The following is a 21,950-nucleotide window of genomic DNA, read 5'->3' as shown; positions in this document are numbered from 1 at the left end:
AGTCCAGGGCCAGACCCAAGGGTCACAGCCAGAGTCAGTAGCCAGAGCCTAGGGTCAGGGATCAGAGCCAAATGTCAGAGCCGGAGTCAGAGGTCAGGAATCGGAGTCAAGGGTCAGAACTGGATTACCTAGAGTGAGGAAAGGCATGGGCAAGGCTGGAGTCAAGGCAGGACCAGGGCTGGGGACAAGCAGGAGCTATCACAGACGTGGGCAAATACTTTGAGCAGCCATTGAACTGCTGCTGCAGCTGGGCTTAAGAGCCGGCCTGCTGACTCTGCAAACCAGTTGGGCAGTGTAGTCAGTCAGCCTACCACCAGCAAGCCGTGCTCGTTAGGTTGCCCAGAGACTGGCTGTGCTGCAGGCCCTGCCTCCATACTGGCAATGCTGCTGTCCTGATTCCTGACAGAGGGAAGGAGAGGTGTAATGTGCTCGTGGTAGCCTGTGTTGCTGAGGAGAGGCACTGCTGCATTCTGAACTAGTTGGAGCTTCTTAAACATAGAAAGGCTTCATGGCCAGGTATATCGCAGTGCCGTAGTCCAGCTGAGAGGTGATGAAGGCATGAATAACTAAGAGTAGGTCTTCGCTCACTAGAATGGGATGGAGTTTCCTAACCAAGTGGAGCTGATAGAAAGCATTCCTCATGGATGCTGCTATACGAGAGCTCAGTGTCAGTGAGGCATCCAAGAGTAGTCCTAGACTACAACTGAATTGACCAATTATGGCTGTATATCTTCCACCAACAGGGACTGCACCATAGCTGTAAGCTCTTCAAAATACTTTCCTCTGCCCACCAACATCACCTTCATCTTGCTCAGGTTCAGCTTCGGCCAGCTATTCTCCATCCAAGAGATGAGCTCATCCAAGCCATGGGATCTCTTGATGGCAGTAATGTGGTCATATGTTGTCAAGGTTCCTTCCCCACTGTGAACTCTAGGGTACAGATGTGGGGACCTTCATGAAAGACCCCCTAAGCTTATTCTTACCAGCTTAGGTTAAATGCTGCCACCCCCAAAGTGTCTACAAAAATAACAGGGGAAGTGCCCACTTGGAAACGTCTCCTCCCCCTGACCCCAAATATCCCTCCAAGCCCTACACCCTCTTTCCTGGGGAAGGCTTGACAAAAGTCCTCACCAATTTGCATAGGTGAACACAGACCCAAACCCTTGGATCTTAAGAACAATGTAAAAGCAATCAGGTTCTTAAAAGAAGAATTTTAATTAAAGAAAAAGTAAAAGAATCACCTCTGTAAAATCAGGATGGTAAATACCTTACAGGGTAATCAGATTCAAAACATAGAGAATCCCTCTAGGCAAAACCTTAAGTTACAAAAAGACACAAAAACAGGAATATACATTCCATTCAGCACAACTTATTTTATCAGCCATTTAAACAAAACATAATCTAACGCATATCTAACTAGATTCCTTACTAACTCTTTACAGGAGTTCTGACCTGCATTCCTGCTCTGGTCCTGGCAAAAGCATCACACACAGAGACAGGACCCTTTGTTCCCCCCCACCACCACCTCCAGCTTTGAAAGTATCTTGTCTCCTCATTAGTCATTTGGGTCAGGTGCCAGCGAGGTTATCCTAGCTTCTTAACCCTTTACAGGTGAAAGGGTTTTTCCTCTGGCCAGGAGGGATTTAAAGGTGTTTACCCTTCCCTTTATGTTTATGACATGTGTGGTGAAGGATAGGTAGAGCTGTGTCTCATTTGCATATTGCTGGATCTTGGGTCCACACCATCTAACCCATTTACCTAGTGGCTGCATGTAAATTTGACATGAAAGAAGCAGCAGAGGAGCTTCCTTGCCCATTGGAGTTCTGACTGTATGGCATGTCTGGCATGAGGCATGTTACTTCCTTACTCACACAGATTCTTTGTAGTGAGAGCCATTTCTGCCGCTCTCTCTCCTTCAGTCAGAAAACACCAATTGAGTTTGCAGGGTCACGTCATCAATACAGGACAGAAGGAGTGAACTTTTTCAATCTCAGATAAGGTTTGATTCAAGTTTCTGGTTATGTTTCTGGTGCTGAGGATGGTGGTTCTTGTTTTATCCAAACCACTTCACGCATTCTCACCTGTAACCTGCTTCTGAATTCTTTTCTGTACAGTCAGGGTTGAAGATGGAGAGTTCCAGGATGGGCATGGTAGCAGAGGGGGAAAGAGGAACAGTTAGGAAGAGAGGAGAAGGAAAGAATAGGGGAGACAGTAAGGAGGCAGGAAGAGTACCAGAAAACATGAAAGTATGAGGGAATCCAGAAATGTAGATAGGGAGGCAGAGAGGGCAAGGGGGAAGCAATTGAAAAGACAAGGCTAGGTGGGTAGGCTGGCAGATGGGCATCAAGGACAGTGAGTGGAGCTGGCATAGGAGCTAGAAAGGGGTTTGGCAGGTGGGAAAGAGACTATTTGTATGTTGCCAGGCCATGCAATGGGAGAAGCTGGAGGTGTCATCCAGCCATATAAACCTTGGCCTCATAACAAGATTTCTTTGTTGTTTGGGGCGAGAGGGCATATGCCTTGGGTCAAAACTAGGCTAAGAGCTGGTCAACATGAGGCCAAGAACTACATGCGATTAAACAGTTTTAAGGATCAACAAATCTGGTTCCTTGTGCTGTGTAAATGGGGCCAGAGAGACAAAGGTATCCTGGAAACCCCTGTAGGACATGTCGGCTGACAAACAGCAATGACTATTTCATGTTAGAAATGAGATAGTACTCCTCTATCTCTGTCTTTCTCCTGTTGGCTAAACAATAACACAAGTATAACATTGTCTACTTGCTTTAGGCTATTGGACTGGCTTCTCTTGGCTCATCTGATGCTGAGATTGAAAAACTGGCAACAGTAAGTACAGATTATACTTTAACATCAGAGAGAAAATACAAGGGCCCTGATTTTGAGAAAAATGCTGAGCGTTCGCTTTCAGGTGCCTCAAGTTGGGTAACAAAAATGGAGGCATCACAAATGTTGCCTCTGAACTGAATCTCCAGATCAAGAAAGGGCAGAAGCATGTGCTCAAATACATCCTTCTTCAGGAAAGCAGATAAGCACATGCGTAACTTTAAGCAAGTGCTTAATTATTTTCCTGAACCTGAATGTCTTCCTGAATCAGGGTCCTCATTCAGTTTCAGTCACAGAAAAGTCACCAGTCACTTCCAGCTTCATGTCACACCAGCTACGAAGTCAGGTTACCTGCATCCTACTATTAAACTAAACCAGCGTTGAAAAAGGGTTTATTTTTGTGTGAGCATAAACCAGTCACTAGCTGTGATGATCCACATAGTCACTACAGTTGCAAACACTAGAACTATCATAAGCAATCTCAGGGTAGCTATTACTCTGTAGATGGCCTGGCTTTGCAGATAGAGCCCATACTAGGACTAAAAAAAACCTGGGTTCTAGTCTGGCTCTGCCGCTGGGTGACCTCAGGCAAGTCACTTCACCTCCCTGAACTTCAGTTTCCCCTTCTGTGAAAAGGGGATAATGATACTGATGTACTACCTAAAGTGCTTTGCAATCCATGGATGAAAAGTGCGATATAAGAACTGGGTGTTTTTATTTCATCACTGTTCATTTCAGACAGCAGAAGTTATAGTCATTTACATGACCAGATCCTCAGCTGGAATAAGACAACATCACCACCACTGACGTCAATGGAGCTTTTCATCAGCTGAGGATCTGCTCCACAAGGTCTTTCTTGTGGCTGCCCCCTAGCCAGCTGCCCCAGTCATTGGAGAATCGAGCTCCAAGGCTAAACCACAATACAAATTCACAGCTGGCCTCACTTTACCAGGCTGCCCAGTCCGAGCGGCTCACAACTGTCCTGCAATCTGAGTAGAGCAGGGCCCACAGAGCAGAAAGCGCAACATGGTCGCCTGGCTTCTTGCCATCCAAAAATAGTTACTGGCCCCCAAAGCCAAAGGCCCTAAATGTTAGCCTGTGGAAGTTGTGTAGGACCACTGTAAGGAAGACTGGACTATCATACATTACATCACTTAGCCCTGGGATGGACAATACTTTAAGAACAAAGAGAGCTCACAAAAGGTATCCCCTGCTCTCCTGTGATCAAATCTGTGCACCAGGAGTGCAAGTTCCCGTGGAGAGAACAGAGGTGCTGGAACAATGTGTATAGTCGGGTGGCTGAGAGCCATTGAACTGAACTGTAAACCCTGGATATGATGGAAACCACTACAAGCCAGGGGGTGCTGCCGCACCCCCCAGGACCCCTAGTTCCAGCACCTCTGGGAGAGAATGGGTAGGGGACTGTGTGAGGATCCTATTAACTCGCTCTCCTATTTAATCACAAATAGTTTCCTCCTTCCTTGGTTATGAGAATCACCACTTAGCGAACACACATTTTAAATTACACTGGCCGGAGATGTTTGCAATTTGAGCCTGCAAACTCTGAGTATATTGATATGATAACATACTGTCACCTCACACTGACCTGTGTAATTTGAGGATAGTGAGGTGGTGTGAAGACCTGGAGCAAGCTGGTATAAATGGGGATAACTCCACTGACTTGAATGGAGTTTTGACCCCTAATGAAACACCCTGGGGGTACGTCTTTATTGCAAAACAATACCCATGGCAACGACTCTCAGAGCCCGGGGCAAATAACTTGGGTTCACAGGGCTCATGCTACAGAGTTAAAAATAGCAGTGTAGATGTCTGGGCTCGGGTTGAAGCTTGGGCTGTGAAACCCGGTGAGGAGGGAGGATCTCAGAGCCTGGACTCCAGCCCGAGCCCAAACATCTTCACTGCTATTTTTGGCCCAGTCACACAAGCCCCCTGAGCCTGACTCAGCTGACCCAAGCTCTGAGACTTGCTTCTGTGGGTCTATTTTTGCAGTATAGCTGTACCCTGGGTCATTCTCCCGGTGAAAGGCTTTCGGGAACACCTACCATTTCATGCGACCTGGCCTATTCCAAAGGCACATACTTTCTCATCAGGATGATTTTTGAGTGCCAGGAGTAAATAAGCTGTGTCGGGGTGAATTATCCATCTACGGAGAGCTCTGCCAGAGGCAGAGGAATCCTTCCAATGCCCCCCCCCATACAAGCAGCTCCTGCAGCCCCTCCCTGATGAGCCCACATATATCTTTGCAAACCCTGCAGTTCTCAGTCTCTTTGTTGCAGGCCAGGGGGGGTTGCCAGTAACAGCCCAGGGGTTGTGAGCCTGTCTAATGTTCCCTTTCTCCAGTCACCCATTGGAGAAGGTTTGCTCAGCCACGTGTGCCAGGACGCAGATTGAGTGCAAAGTTCCCCATGAACCTTTTAACGCTTCTGTGGCACCTACTGTGAAACGCAGGAGCCCAGGTATCCCATAAAATGCCATGGCAGGAGCCACACTCCCCCCCGTCCAAACTCCTCAGGAGTCTACGGCACACGTGAGAAAGACTCTTCGTGGGTGGGCAAAAACAGGAGGAAAAGAGCTACGTTGTCCCTAGATCCCATCTGCGCCAGTACTTGGGAATTCAGCTCGGGGGGGAGGGGAACAAATGAATTATCTTTAGTTTTTTATGGTTGTCCAACGAAGTGATGCAAACTACGGGTCAGATTGCGAACCCCTGGTATGACTCATCCAAGTGGTCCCATTAACGTTAATGGGACAACTCCTGAGATTCCTGGCTCATCAGTGGAAGAATGGGGTCCACAAGCTGGCTCTAAATTACCAAATCACATAGAGACAAATTCCGACTCCTCCTGCTGACCTTACTCCATGAGACGTTTCCTGAAGTCAGTGAGACCACTTATGGAATCAGACTCATGCTGAGGCATGAGTGCTGCTGTCACAATCTAGTTCTTAATGCCTCTCAAGTCTAGTGGCCAGAGCACAGGTCGTGGGAGGCAGGAATATCTGCATTCCCTCCCTCTCTCTCTCTCTCTCTCTCTCTCTGTGATCTTGGTTAACTCGTTTAGTTGGCTGCTTCAGTCTCTCCACCTGTAATAGGGGTATTAATACCTATGTCATAGGACCATTGTGAGGACGAGCTAGTTAATGTAATTAAAGTGTGCTGCTAAGTGTTATGAGATTGATTTTACTAAATCTAATGCTGAACCACCATTGATTCCTTCGTCTATTCCGTTCTTAATATTTAGCTTGAACATGTGTCCAATTCTACACAATTGTGTGAGAGCAGGACAGATTGAAAGGTGTCAGCATTCATGCTTCAACTGACTGCCCAGGTGGCATCATAGCATGTATCACACTGTAGCTGTGAGTGTCAAGATCCAAGATCCTCACTCACTTAGCATCACAGAAGTGACACATGGGGTACTTTCAGAAAGAATGGGGCACCCCATTCCACCTTCCTGTCCCTCAGGATCCAACCAAAGAGATCCTATACTAAAAAGATGAGGAATTGGAAAAGATCCCCATTAGAAAATAAAAAGGACCTAGATGATTAGAACATCACAAATAGAGTATTATCATTTGAAATGTGGGTAAAGTAGTTAGAAGAGAAAACCCCTAAGGAACAACAATCCTGGGTGTTTGTTTCTTTGTTTGACTGTTTGGTTTTTGGGTTGTTTTAATTGTAAATGTCCTTGCTAGTAACAAGTCAGAGAACTATGATACTATACATCAAAGAAACCAAGATATATAGGTAGAATAGTCTCATACTATTCTGTGAGGTAACTTGGTGAGGTATCACCAACTCTTTAAGTGGAGTGCTGTAAACAAATCACTTAGGGTTTGATTGAAACTTAGGGCTCAGCTCTGTGTAAGGGGCAGTGCATAGCTGAATGCCCCAGAAGGAAGCCTGAGATGAATTGTGACACGGAGCCACACTGGGAATATGATTCCTTCCTTCCCTATTGTTTATCTCTTGTTCTTGGAGCAGGTATAGGTTCTACCCCTCCCTGCCCTTCTGCTGGGGAAAGGTACTGAGTGTATAGGCCCTGCTTCCTCCTTCCCCCAGCTTCCCCATGTCTGAAACTGCAATGTGGGAAGTGTTAACAGGGTTGCGGAGGGGGAAAGTGTCCTAATTCTCCTACTCTCCGGAGCAGGTCTGTAGGGCTCTGTCACAATCCAGCACTTAATGTGGAACTACTTCAATTTGCAAGGGCAGCCAAAAGATATTTGTCCTTGGTGTCTGTTGTAATGCGATAAAAGATGGAATTGGCTTCATTTTAAAGTGGATGTTGAAGCTAAGGGATGGATCCTTTCAAATTTCTGCTAATAGTGCCATACATAGAATGGAGGGGAGGGGACCTTTTCTATTTCACTTTGCTCAAGTAGTAGATAACTTGTGTTACAATCTCAGGCACGGATCCTACACAGCGGAACATACGGGTGCTTGCTGCACCTGTGTGGAGGCCCCACAGACATCTCCACGTCTCCATTGACTAAAATGTAACTGACAGTTCACAGGGCACAATACAATTTGTAGCATCTTTCAAATCAAACGATAATGGAGCAGGCAAAACTTTTTTGTTTCCTCCATGTGGTTAGCATTTTTTAAAATTGAGTTTCCTTTTTGGAGGAGCAGAATGGCAGTAGATTTGGATAATTTACTTTAAAATTTAAATATATAAATATGTAACGATATTTTCTTAAAATATACAAACTTAATGCTTAAAGATAACAGAAATTAAGAAAAGCAATAGGGAGAAAAGAAACAAAAGAAAGAGAGGGAACAAGTCAAGTAAACCAAAAGGGAGGTGATTATGAGTTTAGTTTATGGTTCTCACAAACTGATTAGTTGTTCTTGGTTATCAGCTCTATTGGTTTACTATTGAGTTTGGTCTCTGCAAACAAAATGGATCCATCAAAGCTTATGGGGCAGGACTCCTATCATCATACGGGGAGCTTGTGGTAAGTAAAATGTATTTATTATTGAGGGATTCCTATGATCCATTTTCTAACATTTGTGGGGAAAGTTACTGAATGTTTTTTGACATAAAAATATTCTGAGGATCATTTTAAAAAACACTTGATCATCACATTTAGAACCTTACTCCTTCGACCCTAGAGAAATTCAGATATTCCCTTCTCTCCTACAACAGACATTACAAATATGAATAGAAAAGTTATAGCTTTGTCTGTCTTCCAACTAAATAATCAACATAGCCTTGAAAACTAACCATACTTGTGAACTAATAGACTGTCTCCTCATGGTACCTACACCAGTACAAGCTTGGCCTTTCTCAGCATATGCACAATGTACCCAGCTCTTTGATGGCATCAGCAGTAACCAGGTAGAGAGCCGGTAGCCCGCTGTCAAAATAAGTCAGTGAGGACTTGTCAAGGATATGTGACAGTCTGAAGTTGACCGCAGCTGCATTGCACGTCATTAGAAAAACACTGTTTAAAAAGATTAGCCGCACAGTTGCCCTGTCCTGTTCAAAACTGGTTCAGGGATGACTAGGGCCCTACCAATTTCAGGGCCATGAAAAAGGCATCAGGGACCATGAAATAAGCCCTTCCCTGTGAAATCCGATATCCCCTTGTTCCTAGGAGCGCCCCAGCAAAGGGGGCTCCTTGCTCCTGCTGGGCAGGGGAGGAACATGACTTGTCCATCTCCTGCACAGCTGCTCTGTGGGGGGAGACCAGACCCACATCTGGGTGCCTCCCCCTGCTGCACAATGCTCTCTGGAACTGGGCAGCAGCCCCAGAGGTTCCTGCAGCTGGATGAGACTTGTGGAGTTGTGTCTGATCTTCCCTGTGCTGCTGGGAGTGCCCCAGCAAAGGGAGCGCTGAGCTCCAGCTGGGCAGGGGAGGGACAGTTCTTGTCCCTCCCCTGCACAGCTACTCTGGTGGGGAGGCAGAGCTCAGACCCACCTCCACCTCCAGGAACCTCCTGCGGCTGCAGGAAGCTCTGTGGTTGCTGCACAGAAGTGAGGGTGGCAATCCCATGACCCCTCTACAACAGGTTTGCAACCCCCACCCCCACAATCCCCTTTTGGGTTGGGACCCCCGCGGTTACAACATCATGAAATTTTGGATTTAGACATCTGAAAACATGAAATTTACCAATTTTCAAATCCTATGGCCGTGAAATTGACCATAATGGACCGTGAATTTGGTAGAGATGACCACAGATGCCTTGGCAGATCAAAACCTGGCAGACAGAAGCACGGTTGTCTGACATTAAGCTAGTGTAGCTGCTTGTTGTTCACTAGAGGGTGTTATCTGGGGTTCTTTCAACCCGAAGCTCTTGGTAATTTTTACTCTGTACGAGCTGGTGTCAGGAAATAAATCAGGGGAGACACGGACATCCAACCGATAGATGGCTGGCACAAACAGGACAACACAAGAGTGCTTTCAATTAAAGCTAAACTTTACTTAGTCTCAAGCACTTACACACATCCGCAACAGGTTAGTAAAACACCCCCAACCCTTGATAATTACCAAAGCTGAGTGGCTCTCGAGTGACACAGAGGCAGGCTTCCGGTGGCCAAATCTTCCGTCTGCCGGTGGGGACTGCAAGATGTATCCAGAGGGAGAGGCCAAAAAGAGTCCAACTACCTCAAACTTTTCCCCCTTATTTATACATTAGTAATAGAATGACATGTCCCTTAAAGAAAACTTGTTAAATAAGCAGTTTCAATGGTCAAGCAATTCCTTCTGATTATTGATTAACCAGGTGTGGGTTTTTCCAGAGTTTGGAGCCTTGAGGCCCCAATAGGCATTCCTGGGGCACATCCTGCTCTTCGAAAATGCATGTATCAGCAACTTCAACACAAATCTTATCAGGAAGGATGCGGAGTCAAGTTGCCTTTTCTGTGGCACCCAAAACCCCCTCCCCTCCTGCCTTGGTCAAGCTGCATAGCCACTTTACAGTCTGCTGACTTGGCTGCTTTTAGCAACAAGCCATAGTGGTTTCAGGCACTTTACTGGTTTGCCAAAATCTCCCCGTACAGAGGGCAGTGAGTCTTCTGGGATTGGTGTTCTCCTAACTCCTGCAAACCAAACTGCAGGGTTCAGTTTCCAAACTGAATGGTGCACAGTTTGCAGATCTTTCCTTTATGGTATGCAGGGAAAGCTTCCCTCATTAACACCCGTATAGAAGTATGTGTGTATTTGTTACAGTGTGGTATTGCGATCTTGTGCATGACCATTTTTAAAACCTGTATTATAGAGGTACAGTACCTATATATATATATATATATATATATATATATATATAATACTGGACTTTCTCACGCTGAACCAAAAAATCAGCGTGCATCTCCACAAATTATGCTCAATTACCATACAGTTGGTTTAGACTTATACCTGTTCTAGGATAAAGTCTGCAGGCTACTGATATTTTCTTAAACGTCCCTCTGTCTTCACCATATGCACTGTCAACAAATATAAGGTTATAGCGGATTTTATTTATCTTTTAAAACCTGTCAGATCCATTATCCAAACTGAATATGAGGCAAGGATCAACCTTTGTTTTATCCCCTTATCTATCTAGGTGACCAGACAGCAAAATCAGGGCAGGGGGTGGGAGGTAATAGGCTTCTATATAAGAAAAAGCCTCAAATATCAGGACAGTCCCTATAAAATCGGAACATCTGGTCACCCTAGATCTGTCTGAATACTTTATAGCTTTAAATCTAATTTATTTCAGCGTTAAGCAGAGTAATAAAGGATACTAGTGCTCATGTCTCCAAATATATATGTTTTGAGGCACCTAGGTTAAAGTTCAGAAGCTCAGTAAAGGTTAACTAGTTGTTTTTCAGCATGGCCTCTAGAGATTTTGACAGAGCTTTAAATCTCCTTTAAGTGATTAATCACAATAGAGGAATCCAGTCAAGTCCTAAGGCTAGGTCTGTGGTGAGAGAAACTGAGTGAGTGTACGACCTTGGTTGTAAAGGCTAAAGTTACAGCTGCCGTTTAACTGAATGTAGAAGGCAAGTGCTTTGTATTGCTCTTGGGGCTGCCTAATTTTCTCATTAAGAACTGTAGGATCAGTCAGAGACGTTTTAATTCTTCCCTGCTAACTGCTGCTACTTCATTTTAAAATCAACCACTCTATTCCATATTATCAAGGTTCCCAGACTGTGCTCATCACCGCAGTCTGAATGTCTTCCAATATCTCATTAAGTAACTCGACTAACATCCCCGTGTGTTCTTTCATTCTCTATCCCCGGGGGATATTTTTTAAAATATACATGTTGCTGTGTATTTATGTTACAGAAGGCAAGGTCAAAGGGATGCACTTTGCTCTTGGGGTGAAAGGTGGTGAGGTTTGTGATGGCCCTTAATACCTGGCATAGAGGGATTCATTCCACAGTCTCAGACCAGCCCTGGCGAAAGTTCTAGCTCCAGCAATCTTTACCCTTATTGCAGGGGTGAAAGTAACTTAAAGGACTTACCAGTACGCCGGACTCCTGAGCTGGGGGCAGGGCCTCAACTGGAAGGGGCATGGCCTCAACTGGAAGACACTGGGCCTTTAGAGCCCCGGGCCCTTTAAATTAAGATTTAAAGGGCCCTGGGCTCCGGCTGCGGTAGTGGCGGCTGGGAGCCCCGGGCCCTTTAAATCACTGCCAGGGCTATCAGCTGCAGAGGTGGCAGGGCTCCGGCCACCACTTCCGCAGCGGAGCCCTGGGCCCTTTAAATCACCACCAGAACCCCGCTGCCAGAGCCCTGGGGTAGCGGTGGCAGGGCTCCGGCGGTGATTTAAAGGGCCAGGGGCTCCCAGCCACCGCTACCGCAGCGGCGCCCCGGGCCCATTAAATCACCACTGGAGCCCCAGGGGTCCTGGCCACCTCTGCTACCTGGGGGCAACGGGGCTCTGGCAGCAATTTAGAGGGCCCGGGGCTCCAGCTGCTGCTGGGAGCCCCAGGCCCTTTAAATTGCCACCTGGCGAAGCTGGTCCAGGATGGTGCACTGGCTCTTGCCGGTACGCCGCACCGGGGCGTACCGGCTTAATTTCACCTCTGCCTTATTGTAGAGAGTTCCGTTGTGTCAAAGAAGCGGAGTTATTGACCCTGATTTATATCTCAGCGTACTAGGTGGCCTTTTAGGTATCCTGGGCCCAGGTTACAGAGCGCCATAAAGGTACAGACTGAGACCTTGTACCTGAATTGAAATTCTATTGGAAACTAGTGTGGAGAACAGAAGCTAGATGTGATGTGCTCACAGTAGCCTATGTTGCAGGAGGAGAGGTGCTGTGCCATGCTGAACTAGTTAGGTCTTCCTAGGCGCTGAAGGCTTCATGTCCAGGTACATCACAGTGCTGTAGTTCAGATGAGGTGTGAATAAATGAGGCCAGGTCACTGTCCACCAGGATGGGGCAGAGTCTCTTAGCCATCAGAGCTGATAGAAAGCATTATTCCTGGATACTGCTATATGAGAGCTTGGTGTCAGTGAAGAATCCAAGAGTCCTCCTAAACTATGGATTGAATTATTCAGTTATCAATGGATCTAATGGAGACTTCACTGTAGCAGTACACTCTTCCGAATGTTTTCTTCTGCCCACCAGCATCACTTCAACTTTGCTCAGGTTCAGCTTCAGCCAATTGTTCTTATTCCATGAGCTGATCTCATCCAAGCACTGGGCCATCTTGATGGTAGTGGTATGATCCTATGTGGTGAAGGATAGGTAGAGTTCTGTGTCATCTGCATGTTGTTGTATGTGAGTCCATGCTATCTGACCAGTTGACCTAGTGGCTGCATGTAGGTGTTGAACGGGACCGGAGAACCATGTCTGACTCTAAGCCTAGCAGTTGTGGTGAGTCTGCTAACCAAACTTGCCTTCCCCGAACTGTATGGATAATCACAAATCAGCTTTCAGTATTGTACTGTAAGTTCACTATACCATAACTGTCAGCCATTCAGCATTATGTAAAACTAGTAGCTGACAGCCCATGCTGTGGGACAGCTGTAATTCATCAAGTCAGTGTGTAATATTGTGGTGATATTCTAAACAAAAAGAGCTTTCTGTCATGTTTGTAACTGTTCTCATTGCTTCACATTGACCCTACAGATCATCTAGACTTCTGAGTGATGTTTGGGGTTATTGTATGTGCTGGTTGTGGTGTTATGTGCGTGGTTGTGTTGATTTGGGCTAGGTTGTGTTGTGCTAGGAGAGATGTGATAATTTGCTTGGGTGACTAATGAAGGGTATGTACTGCCATGAGGATCTATGTGTGTTCAGGGTTATTGTGTATGTTGGTTGTGTAGGTGTCTGTGTTGATTTGTGGCAGGTTGTGCTGAGAGATTTGAGTTGATTTATGTGGTTGGTAGCTGGGTGCATGGGTGTGGCAACTGAACCAAGTAATCCACCATCTGTGTAGTCTCTCTCATACAACCAATGAAAATGTTGCATGCAAATTAGCAGTAGAGTATTGGTGCTGATTGGTTGAGTTACCTCTGATATCACAATGACCTAGGACTCATCTCATCGCATAGATAAATGCCTTACTGTAACTGTATACCACATGGGTGTAATTCATAAAGTTAAAATGGCTTAAAACTTAAAAAGTGGATGGTAACAGACTGTGAAACTCAGTGACGACTCAACCTGGTGATATTCTGAACAAAAAGAGCTCTCAGCCATGCTTGTAGCTGCTTCTGTTGCTTCACACCGACTCAACAGACTTTTTAGGCTTCAGAATGACGTTTATGGAATCTTATTATATAGGTGCTCCTCGTGTTCAAAAATTCATACATTCCAAGGCCAGAATGGACCATTTTGATCGTATAGTGAGTCTCACCTCCCGTATAACACGGGCCATAGAACTTCTTTGAAATAATTCCTAAAGCATATTTTTTAGAAAAACATCCAGTTTTGATTTGAGAATCCACCCTCGGTAAATTGTTCCAATGGTTAATTACTCTCACTGTTAAAAGTTTATGCCCTATTTTAAGTCTGAATTTGTCTAGCTTCAACTTCCTGACATTGGATCATGTTATACCTTTCTCTTCTAAATTGAAGAGCCCATTATTAAATATTTGTTCCCCATATAGGTACTCACAGACTAATCAAATCACCCCTTAACCATCTCTTCATTAAGCTAAGTAGAATGAGCTCCATGACTCTATCACTATTTTCTAATCCTTTAATCATTCTTGTGGCTCTTCTCTGAACTTCTCCATTTTATCAACATCCTTCCTGAATTGTGGATACCAGAACTGGACACAGTATTCCAGCAGTGGTTAGACCAGTGCCAAATACAGAGGCAAAATAACCTCTTCTCCAAGTCAATATTCCACTGTTTATGCATCCAAGAATTGCATTACCCCTTTTGGCCACAGAATCGCACTGGGAGCTCATGTTCTGCTGATTATGCACCACAACTCCCAAATCTTTTTCAGAGTCACTGCTTCCCAGGATAGAATCTCCTATCGTGTAAGTATGCCCTACATTCTGTGTTCCTAAATATATACAGTTACATTTAGCCATATTAAAATGCATATTGTTTGCCTGTGTCCAGCTTACCAAGCAATCTTGATCACTCTGTAGCAGAGACATGTCTTCTTCCTTATTTATCACTTCCTCGATTTTTGTGTCATCTGCAAACTTGATCAGTGATTTTATGTTTTCTTCCAGATCATTAATAAAAATGTTACATAGCGAAGGACCAAGAACCAGTCCCTGCTGGACCCCACTATAAACATTTCTATTCAAAGATGATTCCCCACTTACAATTACAGACCGACAGACCTACAGTTGAGACCTATCAGCTAGCCAGCTTTTTTGTGTGCATTGTTAATATTATATCTTTCTAATTTTTAATCAAAATATTGTGCAGTACCAAGGCAAATGCTTTACAGAAGTCTAAGTCTATTACATCAACACTATTCCCTTTATCAACAAAACTTGCAATCTCACCAGAAAAAAGATAAAAAATAAACATCCAGGCTGGGCTCTGTCCCTACATACAGTAAACTGTAAAGGCCCAGACTACTGTTCGGCAGAATTCAATACTGCACACGCTTCATTTGTAGCACAGCGAGCCCTTACCTTCTATGAGTTATATCAGCCCATCCGGGTTAAGCAGAACTTCCCACTAAAATCAGTGGGGAGTTCTGTGTAAACACTGATGGCACAGTGTGTTCCCACTGTTTTTGAATTTCTAAAACCTGTCCTCATTGTTTCACAAAGCTAGTAATATCTATATGCAGCCTTTTGATTGCACATTACTAATACACGTATCTCAGGCCATGTCTACATTACAAGTGCTACAGTAACACAGTTATGGTGCCATAACTATGCTGCTGTAGTGCAGATGCTTCTTATCGCACTGGAAGGGTATTTTCTGTCACTGTAGGAACTTCACCTCCCCAAGCAACAGTACCTCAGTCGATGGAGGTATTCATCTGTCTACCTAGCTGCATCTACATGGGGGTTATGTCTGCATAACTACCCCTGAGCTCTATAGCTATGTCTGCATTTTATTTTTATTTCTTTTGGCCACACAATTAGGCAAGTTCTGTACCATTCCTCCCAGCAAGCTACATTACTGAACAAGTTAGGGTGAACCTCAAAATAGTCAGAGTTCTGGTTTGGTTCAGATAAGATTCTAAAAATTTACTTAATGAACTTGTTTGACTTTCTCAAGTCAGCACATTGGGCTGGAAATCTCACGCAGTATCACTACCTCTTGAAATTTTATCACTAGTGTCATGATATTTGGTGCTGTTCTTCAAGCCACAGCATATGAATTAACGAGACCCTCAGCTGCTTTTTTTTTAAATGAAAGTTTCTAGATGCTTCTAGTCATAGTCAGAAACAGAGCACACAGAGCCTTTCTCATGGGATTTGGGTACTTCCTATAGCAATACTGGCTGAAATCAGCAGTGTAAAACACACCTCCAAACATTTCTGAACCTTTATAAAATGGCTGTGTAAGTGTGTAGGCATGTGTGGCTGTCCCTCACTGTCAATCTCAGAGGGTGGCTACACCTCTTTGCTGTCACGCACCTGAAACGACAGTCGTACAAAGGAGAATTTAGTTGTCTCTAGATCTCAAACCCTCACGCAGGGCAGAGCTGTGAATAGTCTATGAGCCCAGGCCCTCAAGCAGGGTGGGGCACCACACAGTCTAGGGCTCAGGAGGGGGGTGAGCCCCACACAGTCTAGCATCCTAGCTCAGTGGACGGTAGAGCAACACAGGCCTCCTGGCCTATGATGGGGAGGCTGCCACCCCAGGGGTTAGATGGTGGGAGCAGGCCCACCTGACTCCACCACGTCCCAGCCCAGGGCCCTAAGAGTGGCAGGGTGATCCAGCCACAACATGCTGACTTAGAGTAAGCCGGCAACATAGCCAGATAGTAGTCGACTGCTCCTGGGCTACTACCTGAACCCTGGGGTCATCCTCCGTCTCCCCAGGGTACACTGCCAGTGGCAAGCCCAGCAGCTTCTCAGTATCAGCTGGTAGCTCGGGAGAGTCCTCAAAGCAAAAGAAGTCTTCTGCGGTCTCCTGCATCAGCAGTGGGGAGAACATGTTAATCTCCCTTTGTGGCTGCAACCCAACTGAGCTACAGGGTCCACCTTTTATACTTCCTGTTCCTCTCCCACCCCTCTGCTTCCGGTGTGGTGAGTGTGGCTTTCCTGGTTCTGCCCACTAGGGGGCATCTGGCTGTCCCTCGCTGTCAATCTCCAAGGATGGCCACACCTCTTTGCTACAGGTTGGTTGTGCAACAGGCTAAGTGGAACTGGAGAAAGAGGATAAGATGTCAGAATGACCATACACTGGTGTGAGACTAGAGGCTCAGGAATGCAGGCATGAGGATTGTTCCTGAGCGTGGCTTGAAGACAAACAAGTCATGCCTCAGAACGTAAAGATGGCCTCTCAATATGTTTAATAGAGCTTTGTTTCTTTCATCTCCATGAGTTTGTTGCATAATTTATTGCTAATTAAATAAGTTGATGGGACTTTTAAAATAAAACTAAAGAGGATTGTGAGGTGAAGGGACAGCTGTGTTACTGAAACCAGGAGCTTCACCCACAGCTCATTTGCTTGGGAGAGACCTGCATAGTCAAAGCCTTCATACAACTCTCGTATTTAGAAAGAAATTTCAAATCATTATCTGATAAGAGGCAAGTGACTCAAAACTAGATGGTTAGCTCAAAATCAGAGATAATACCATCAATCTCTGAATGCTAGAGAGCCAGATCCTGCCATCCTTACCCACCTTGGTAAAAGGGATTATTGTTATGACATTTTTTCTGTCAACTCCCTACCTAGTATTTATATCTATGAATTGCATTTGCCTTCTTTATTAACCTTTCAGAATAAATGTTTAAATAGCGTCACACCCTGAATTTGATTCTAGAAAAGGGCTATGATATGCCCACCCTGGATTGTTGCAATGCATGAATCATCTTCTTTTCCATGTGTGTTGTGTTAGTGAAAAGTTATGAAAATAAACTTTAAACTGTAAATGTAGAATCCTAATCGTAATTTATCTTGCCCTGTCCCGAATGCACCTTAGAATCTTAATCAGTACAATGGATGTTTATTTTTTTAAGTCTTTATGCACAAATTCTAACCTTTTGTGTTGTTATTTGTTTTTAAAGTATGCTTTATCAAACAAGCCTGAGCACAAACCGTTTGATCCCGAACTGACTGCAGTTCATCCATATCAGGATCAGACCTTCCAACCTGTCTATTTTGTAGCAGAAAATTTTGAAGATGCCAAGGCCAAACTCCAGTGAGTATGTCACCAGTGCCCATTCTTTTCATTGAGCCAAATACCTTGGGCCAATCTCCAAGTCACAGGAGGCACTACTACACCCCTGCCCAATCTGGCAGCTGAGCTAAGATTAGAAGCTGGGCTCCCTTCACAGTGTCAAGATAGATCCAGCCTCATTCCATAAAATATGATGGCTGACTCAGAACACACACAATCTGCACATTTTTTTAATAAATAAAAGTAAATACTGCTTTTGAAAAGCAATAGTTGCATATAAGACGCCATCTACATACCTATCCAGCCCCCACCCCCAACATCCAAAAGATGCCTTACTCACATTTGTCCTCGCAACATCTCTCTGAGGTAGGTTCTGTTTCTGAAAGGTAGAGAGATTAAATGACTTTCCCAAAGTCACACAGAAAGTTTGTGGCAATCAGGAATTAAAGTTAGATCTCTTGTAGCCCCGTCAAGGGGCTTTACCATAAGGCCATCCTTCTATCCCAAATATGTAAGCACAAGGGAACAGAATTAAAATTCACAGTCAACATAGGTTCTGGCATAGCATCAGAGTGCAACCTAGGTAACAGGTTTCAGAGTAGCAGCCGTGTTAGTCTGTATTCGCAAAAAGAAAAGGAGTACTTGTGGCACCTTAGAGACTAACCAATTTATTTGAGCATAAGCTTTCATGAGCTACAGCTCACTTCATCAGATGCATTCAGTGGACAATACAGTGAGGAGATTTATATACACACAGAACATGAAAAAATGGGTGTTATCATACACACTGTAAGGAGAGTGATCACTTAAGATGAGCTATTACCAGCAGGAGAGCAGGGGGTGGGGGAGGAAGAAAACTTTTGTAGTGATAATCAAGATGGGCCATTGCCAGCAAAAAGAAAAGGAGTACTTGTGGCACCTTAGAGACTAACCAATTTATTTGAGCATAAGCTTTCGTGAGTGAGCTGTAGCTCACGGAAGCTTATGCTCAAATAAATTGGTTAGTCTCTAAGGTGCCACAAGTACTCCTTTTCTTTTTGCGAATACAGACTAACACAGCTGCTACTCTGAAACATTGCCAGCAGTTAACAGGAACGTCTGAGGAGCAGTGGAGGGGGGGGAATAAACATGGGGAAATAGTTTTATTTTGTGTAATGACACATCCACTCCCAGTCTCTATTCAAGCCTAAGTTAATTGTATCCAGTTTGCAAATTAATTCCAATTCAGCAGTCTCTCATTGGAGTCTGTTTTTGAAGTCTTTTTCTTGTAATATTACGACCTTTAGGTCTGTAATCGAGTGACCAGAGAGATTGAAGTGTTCTCCGACTGGTTTTTGAATGTTATAATTCTTGACATCTGATTTGTGTCCATTTATTCTTTTACGTAGAGACTGTCCAGTTTGACCAATGTACATGGCAGAGGGGCATTGCTGGCACATGATGGCGTATATCACATTGGTAGATGTGCAGGTGAACGAGCCTCTGATAGCGTGGCTGATGTGATTAGGCCCTATGATGGTGTCCCCTGAATAGATATGTGGACACAGTTGGCAACGGGCTTTGTTGCAAGGATAGGTTCCTGGGTTAGTGGCTCTGTTGTGTGGTGTGTGGTTGCTGGTGAGTATTTGCTTCAGGTTGGGCGGCTGTCTGTAGGCAAGGACTGGCCTGTCTCCCAAGATCTGTGAGAGTGATGGGTCATCCTTCAGGATAGGTTGTAGATCCTTGATGATGCATTGGAGAGGTTTTAGTTGGGGGCTGAAGGTGATGGCTAGTGGAGTTCTGTTATTATCTTTGTTGGGCCTGTCCTGTAGTAGGTGACTTCTGGGTACTCTTCTGGCTCTGTCAATTTGTTTCGTCACTTCAGCAGGTGGGTATTGTAGTTGTAAGAATGCTTGATAGAGATCTTGTAGGTGTTTGTCTCTGTCTGAGGGGTTGGAACAAATGCAGCTGTAACGTAGAGCTTGGCTGTAGACGATGGATCGTGTGGTGTGGTCTGGGTGAAAGCTGGAGGCATGTAGGTAGGAATAGCGGTCAGTAGGTTTCCGGTATAGGGTGGTGTTTATGTGACCATCGCTTATTAGCACCGTCGTGTCCAGGAAGTGGATCTCTTGTGTGGACTGGTCCAGGCTGAGGTTGATGGTGGGATGGAAATTGTTGAAATCATGGTGGAATTCCTCAAGGGCTTCTTTTCCATGGGTCCAGATGATGAAGATGTCATCAATATAGCACAAGTAGAGTAGGAGCATTAGGGGAGGAGAGCTGAGGAAGTGTTGTTCTAAGTCAGCCATAAAAATGTTGGCATACTGTGGGGCCATGCGGGTACCCATAGCAGTGCTGCTGATTTGAAGGTATACATTGTCCCCAAATGTGAAATAGTTATGCGTGAGGACAAAGTCACAAAGTTCAGCCACCAGGTTAGCCGTGACATTATCGGGGATAGTGTTCTTGACGGCTTGTAGTCCATCCTTATGTGGAATGTTGGTGTAGAGGGCTTCTACATCCATAGTGGCCAGGATGGTGTTTTCAGGAAGATCACCAACGGATTGTAGTTTCCTCAGGAAGTCAGTGGTGTTTCGAAGATAGCTGGGAGTGCTGGTAGCTCTTTTAAAACAAGAAGAAAAGGAGTACTTGTGGCACCTTAGAGACTAACAAATTTATTTGAGCATAAGCTTTCGTGAGCTACAGCTCACTTCATCAGAGTGTGTGGGGGGGAGATAATTTCCTAGATATTTTAAAAAAGGTAATAAAAAAATCCTATTGTGTAACAATGCCTTCCCCTGCTCCCAGCAGTGTTTGAACACTGAACCATCAGCACATTAGCTGGCAGGAGGAGAAGGCAGCTATTGGTTGTAGTGGTGGGGAAGAGGCTGCTGGGGCCATGTGCTGGGTCAGGGTGGGGAATTTATAAAGGCGAGCCCAATCCAAATCTCTTTCCCCCCACCTCCTGGAGAGGCTGCCTTTTCCCAGGGCTCCCAGTGTACAGTCTGCTATTGCGGTAGTAGCAGCAATGTAGGCCTCGCCTTAGGTTACAGTGTTCAGTTATTTTCGCACTCTGCCAAAATGTTGCTGACAACTCACCCGACTGAAGAAAAATGGTGATTTTTCAAAAGTGTAAATCTCAGTCAAACCTGAAGAGAATGTCATGGAACAATGAAAAGGCAATTTTCCGGCTTCAGGGCTTTATCCATGCCAAATTTCAAAAGCTGACTGCAATGGAGGTTTTGCAGCTTCTCAAAAAAAGAAAAGCTTCACAAGAATCCTTCATGGTGGAAAGTGTTAGGTAACCTAAATGTAGGGATTGCTTCCAGCTCCCCCTACAACTATATAAATTCCAAATGGAAACATTGACATAAATGACTGCTACTGATAGTCCCTTCATTCAAAGATAAGGGAAGAGGACACATAACATGTGTCTCTGTGAGTGTTTTACTTCTGTGTCAGAATGGTTACCTCTTATCCTAAATAGAAATAAATGAAAATTGAAAGGGTGTTCTACACTTCTGCCTTGCTCCAGCTCATTGATTGTGTAAAACAGGAGTAACATAGTGGTAAATAAGGCCTTATAGGTTTTATATTTAGAGTTTTGTCTGCAGATTCAAATGTCATTTACCTATCTCTTATATTTTCCCCCACCCCGACCCCCCCAATAGAAAATACGCTCTGAAGATCAAGAAGCCTTTTTATCTTCACTATGATCCATTCACCTGCAGCATAGAGGTTCTGAATACACCTCAGAAAGTCAAGAACACGCTCAGTCAAATGAAAGAGGAGCTGAAAAACCTCTGCTTTGCCCTTGAACACATTTCTTAAAAAACCCGTCTTAGCTGGTGCTGAAATGTGTACAAATAACTCTAGAACTTACTGATTTCTAGTGGTGAAACTGTGTGTCTGAAAAGCCTAACTCATGAGTAGCTGAGTCAGTCTAATCACCTCAGTGGGTCAAGCTACACAATCTTAGCCACATTCATGACTTGTTATAGTATGTTTCAGTGACAAACAACAAAATCTTCTACTTTTGATAGGCAATGTAAGCTAGCATTGAGTGGAGTATATTTATCTACTGTTGTACCCTTTATTGCATTATACTGATATATAGAAACCCATGCCACTTTTCTAGGACTATCTCATTGAATGACACCACCTTTCAGACATGCGACTTTTGTTTGCCAATTAAATGACCCCAAACTATCTGGGCTGATAACTGCTTGAAAACATCATCTATAAATTTTTGGAGCTCAGGTCTGCAAACAGTTACTAAGATGTCTAATACTAGTTATCATGCATAGTCCCCTCAATATGCCCTGTAGAAAATGTTTGTAGGATCAGGCCTTGAACTTGTACATGGTATTTATTTGAGACTGCCACTTCATTTA

At 44.6% G+C, this 21,950-nt stretch overlaps 1 protein-coding gene across 1 annotated transcript in view; it reads left to right on the top strand.

The window, feature by feature from the left end:
* The window catches only part of LOC102941678 (tyrosine 3-monooxygenase), a 45,026-nt gene extending 23,639 nt beyond the window's left edge, over positions 1 to 21,387 (top strand). The window contains exons 9-12 of the mRNA XM_007072310.2: positions 2,788 to 2,844; positions 7,723 to 7,818; positions 17,465 to 17,598; positions 21,228 to 21,387. Coding sequence (XP_007072372.2) covers positions 2,788 to 2,844; positions 7,723 to 7,818; positions 17,465 to 17,598; positions 21,228 to 21,387 — 447 coding nt within the window. The remainder of the gene's footprint in view (positions 1 to 2,787; positions 2,845 to 7,722; positions 7,819 to 17,464; positions 17,599 to 21,227) is intronic.
* Positions 21,388 to 21,950: the final 563 nt, after the last annotated feature.

This window comes from Chelonia mydas, chromosome 1, assembly GCF_015237465.2.
Source record: "Chelonia mydas isolate rCheMyd1 chromosome 1, rCheMyd1.pri.v2, whole genome shotgun sequence".
NCBI lineage: Eukaryota > Metazoa > Chordata > Testudines > Cheloniidae > Chelonia > Chelonia mydas.
This window is presented reverse-complemented; position numbering and strand designations above follow the sequence as displayed.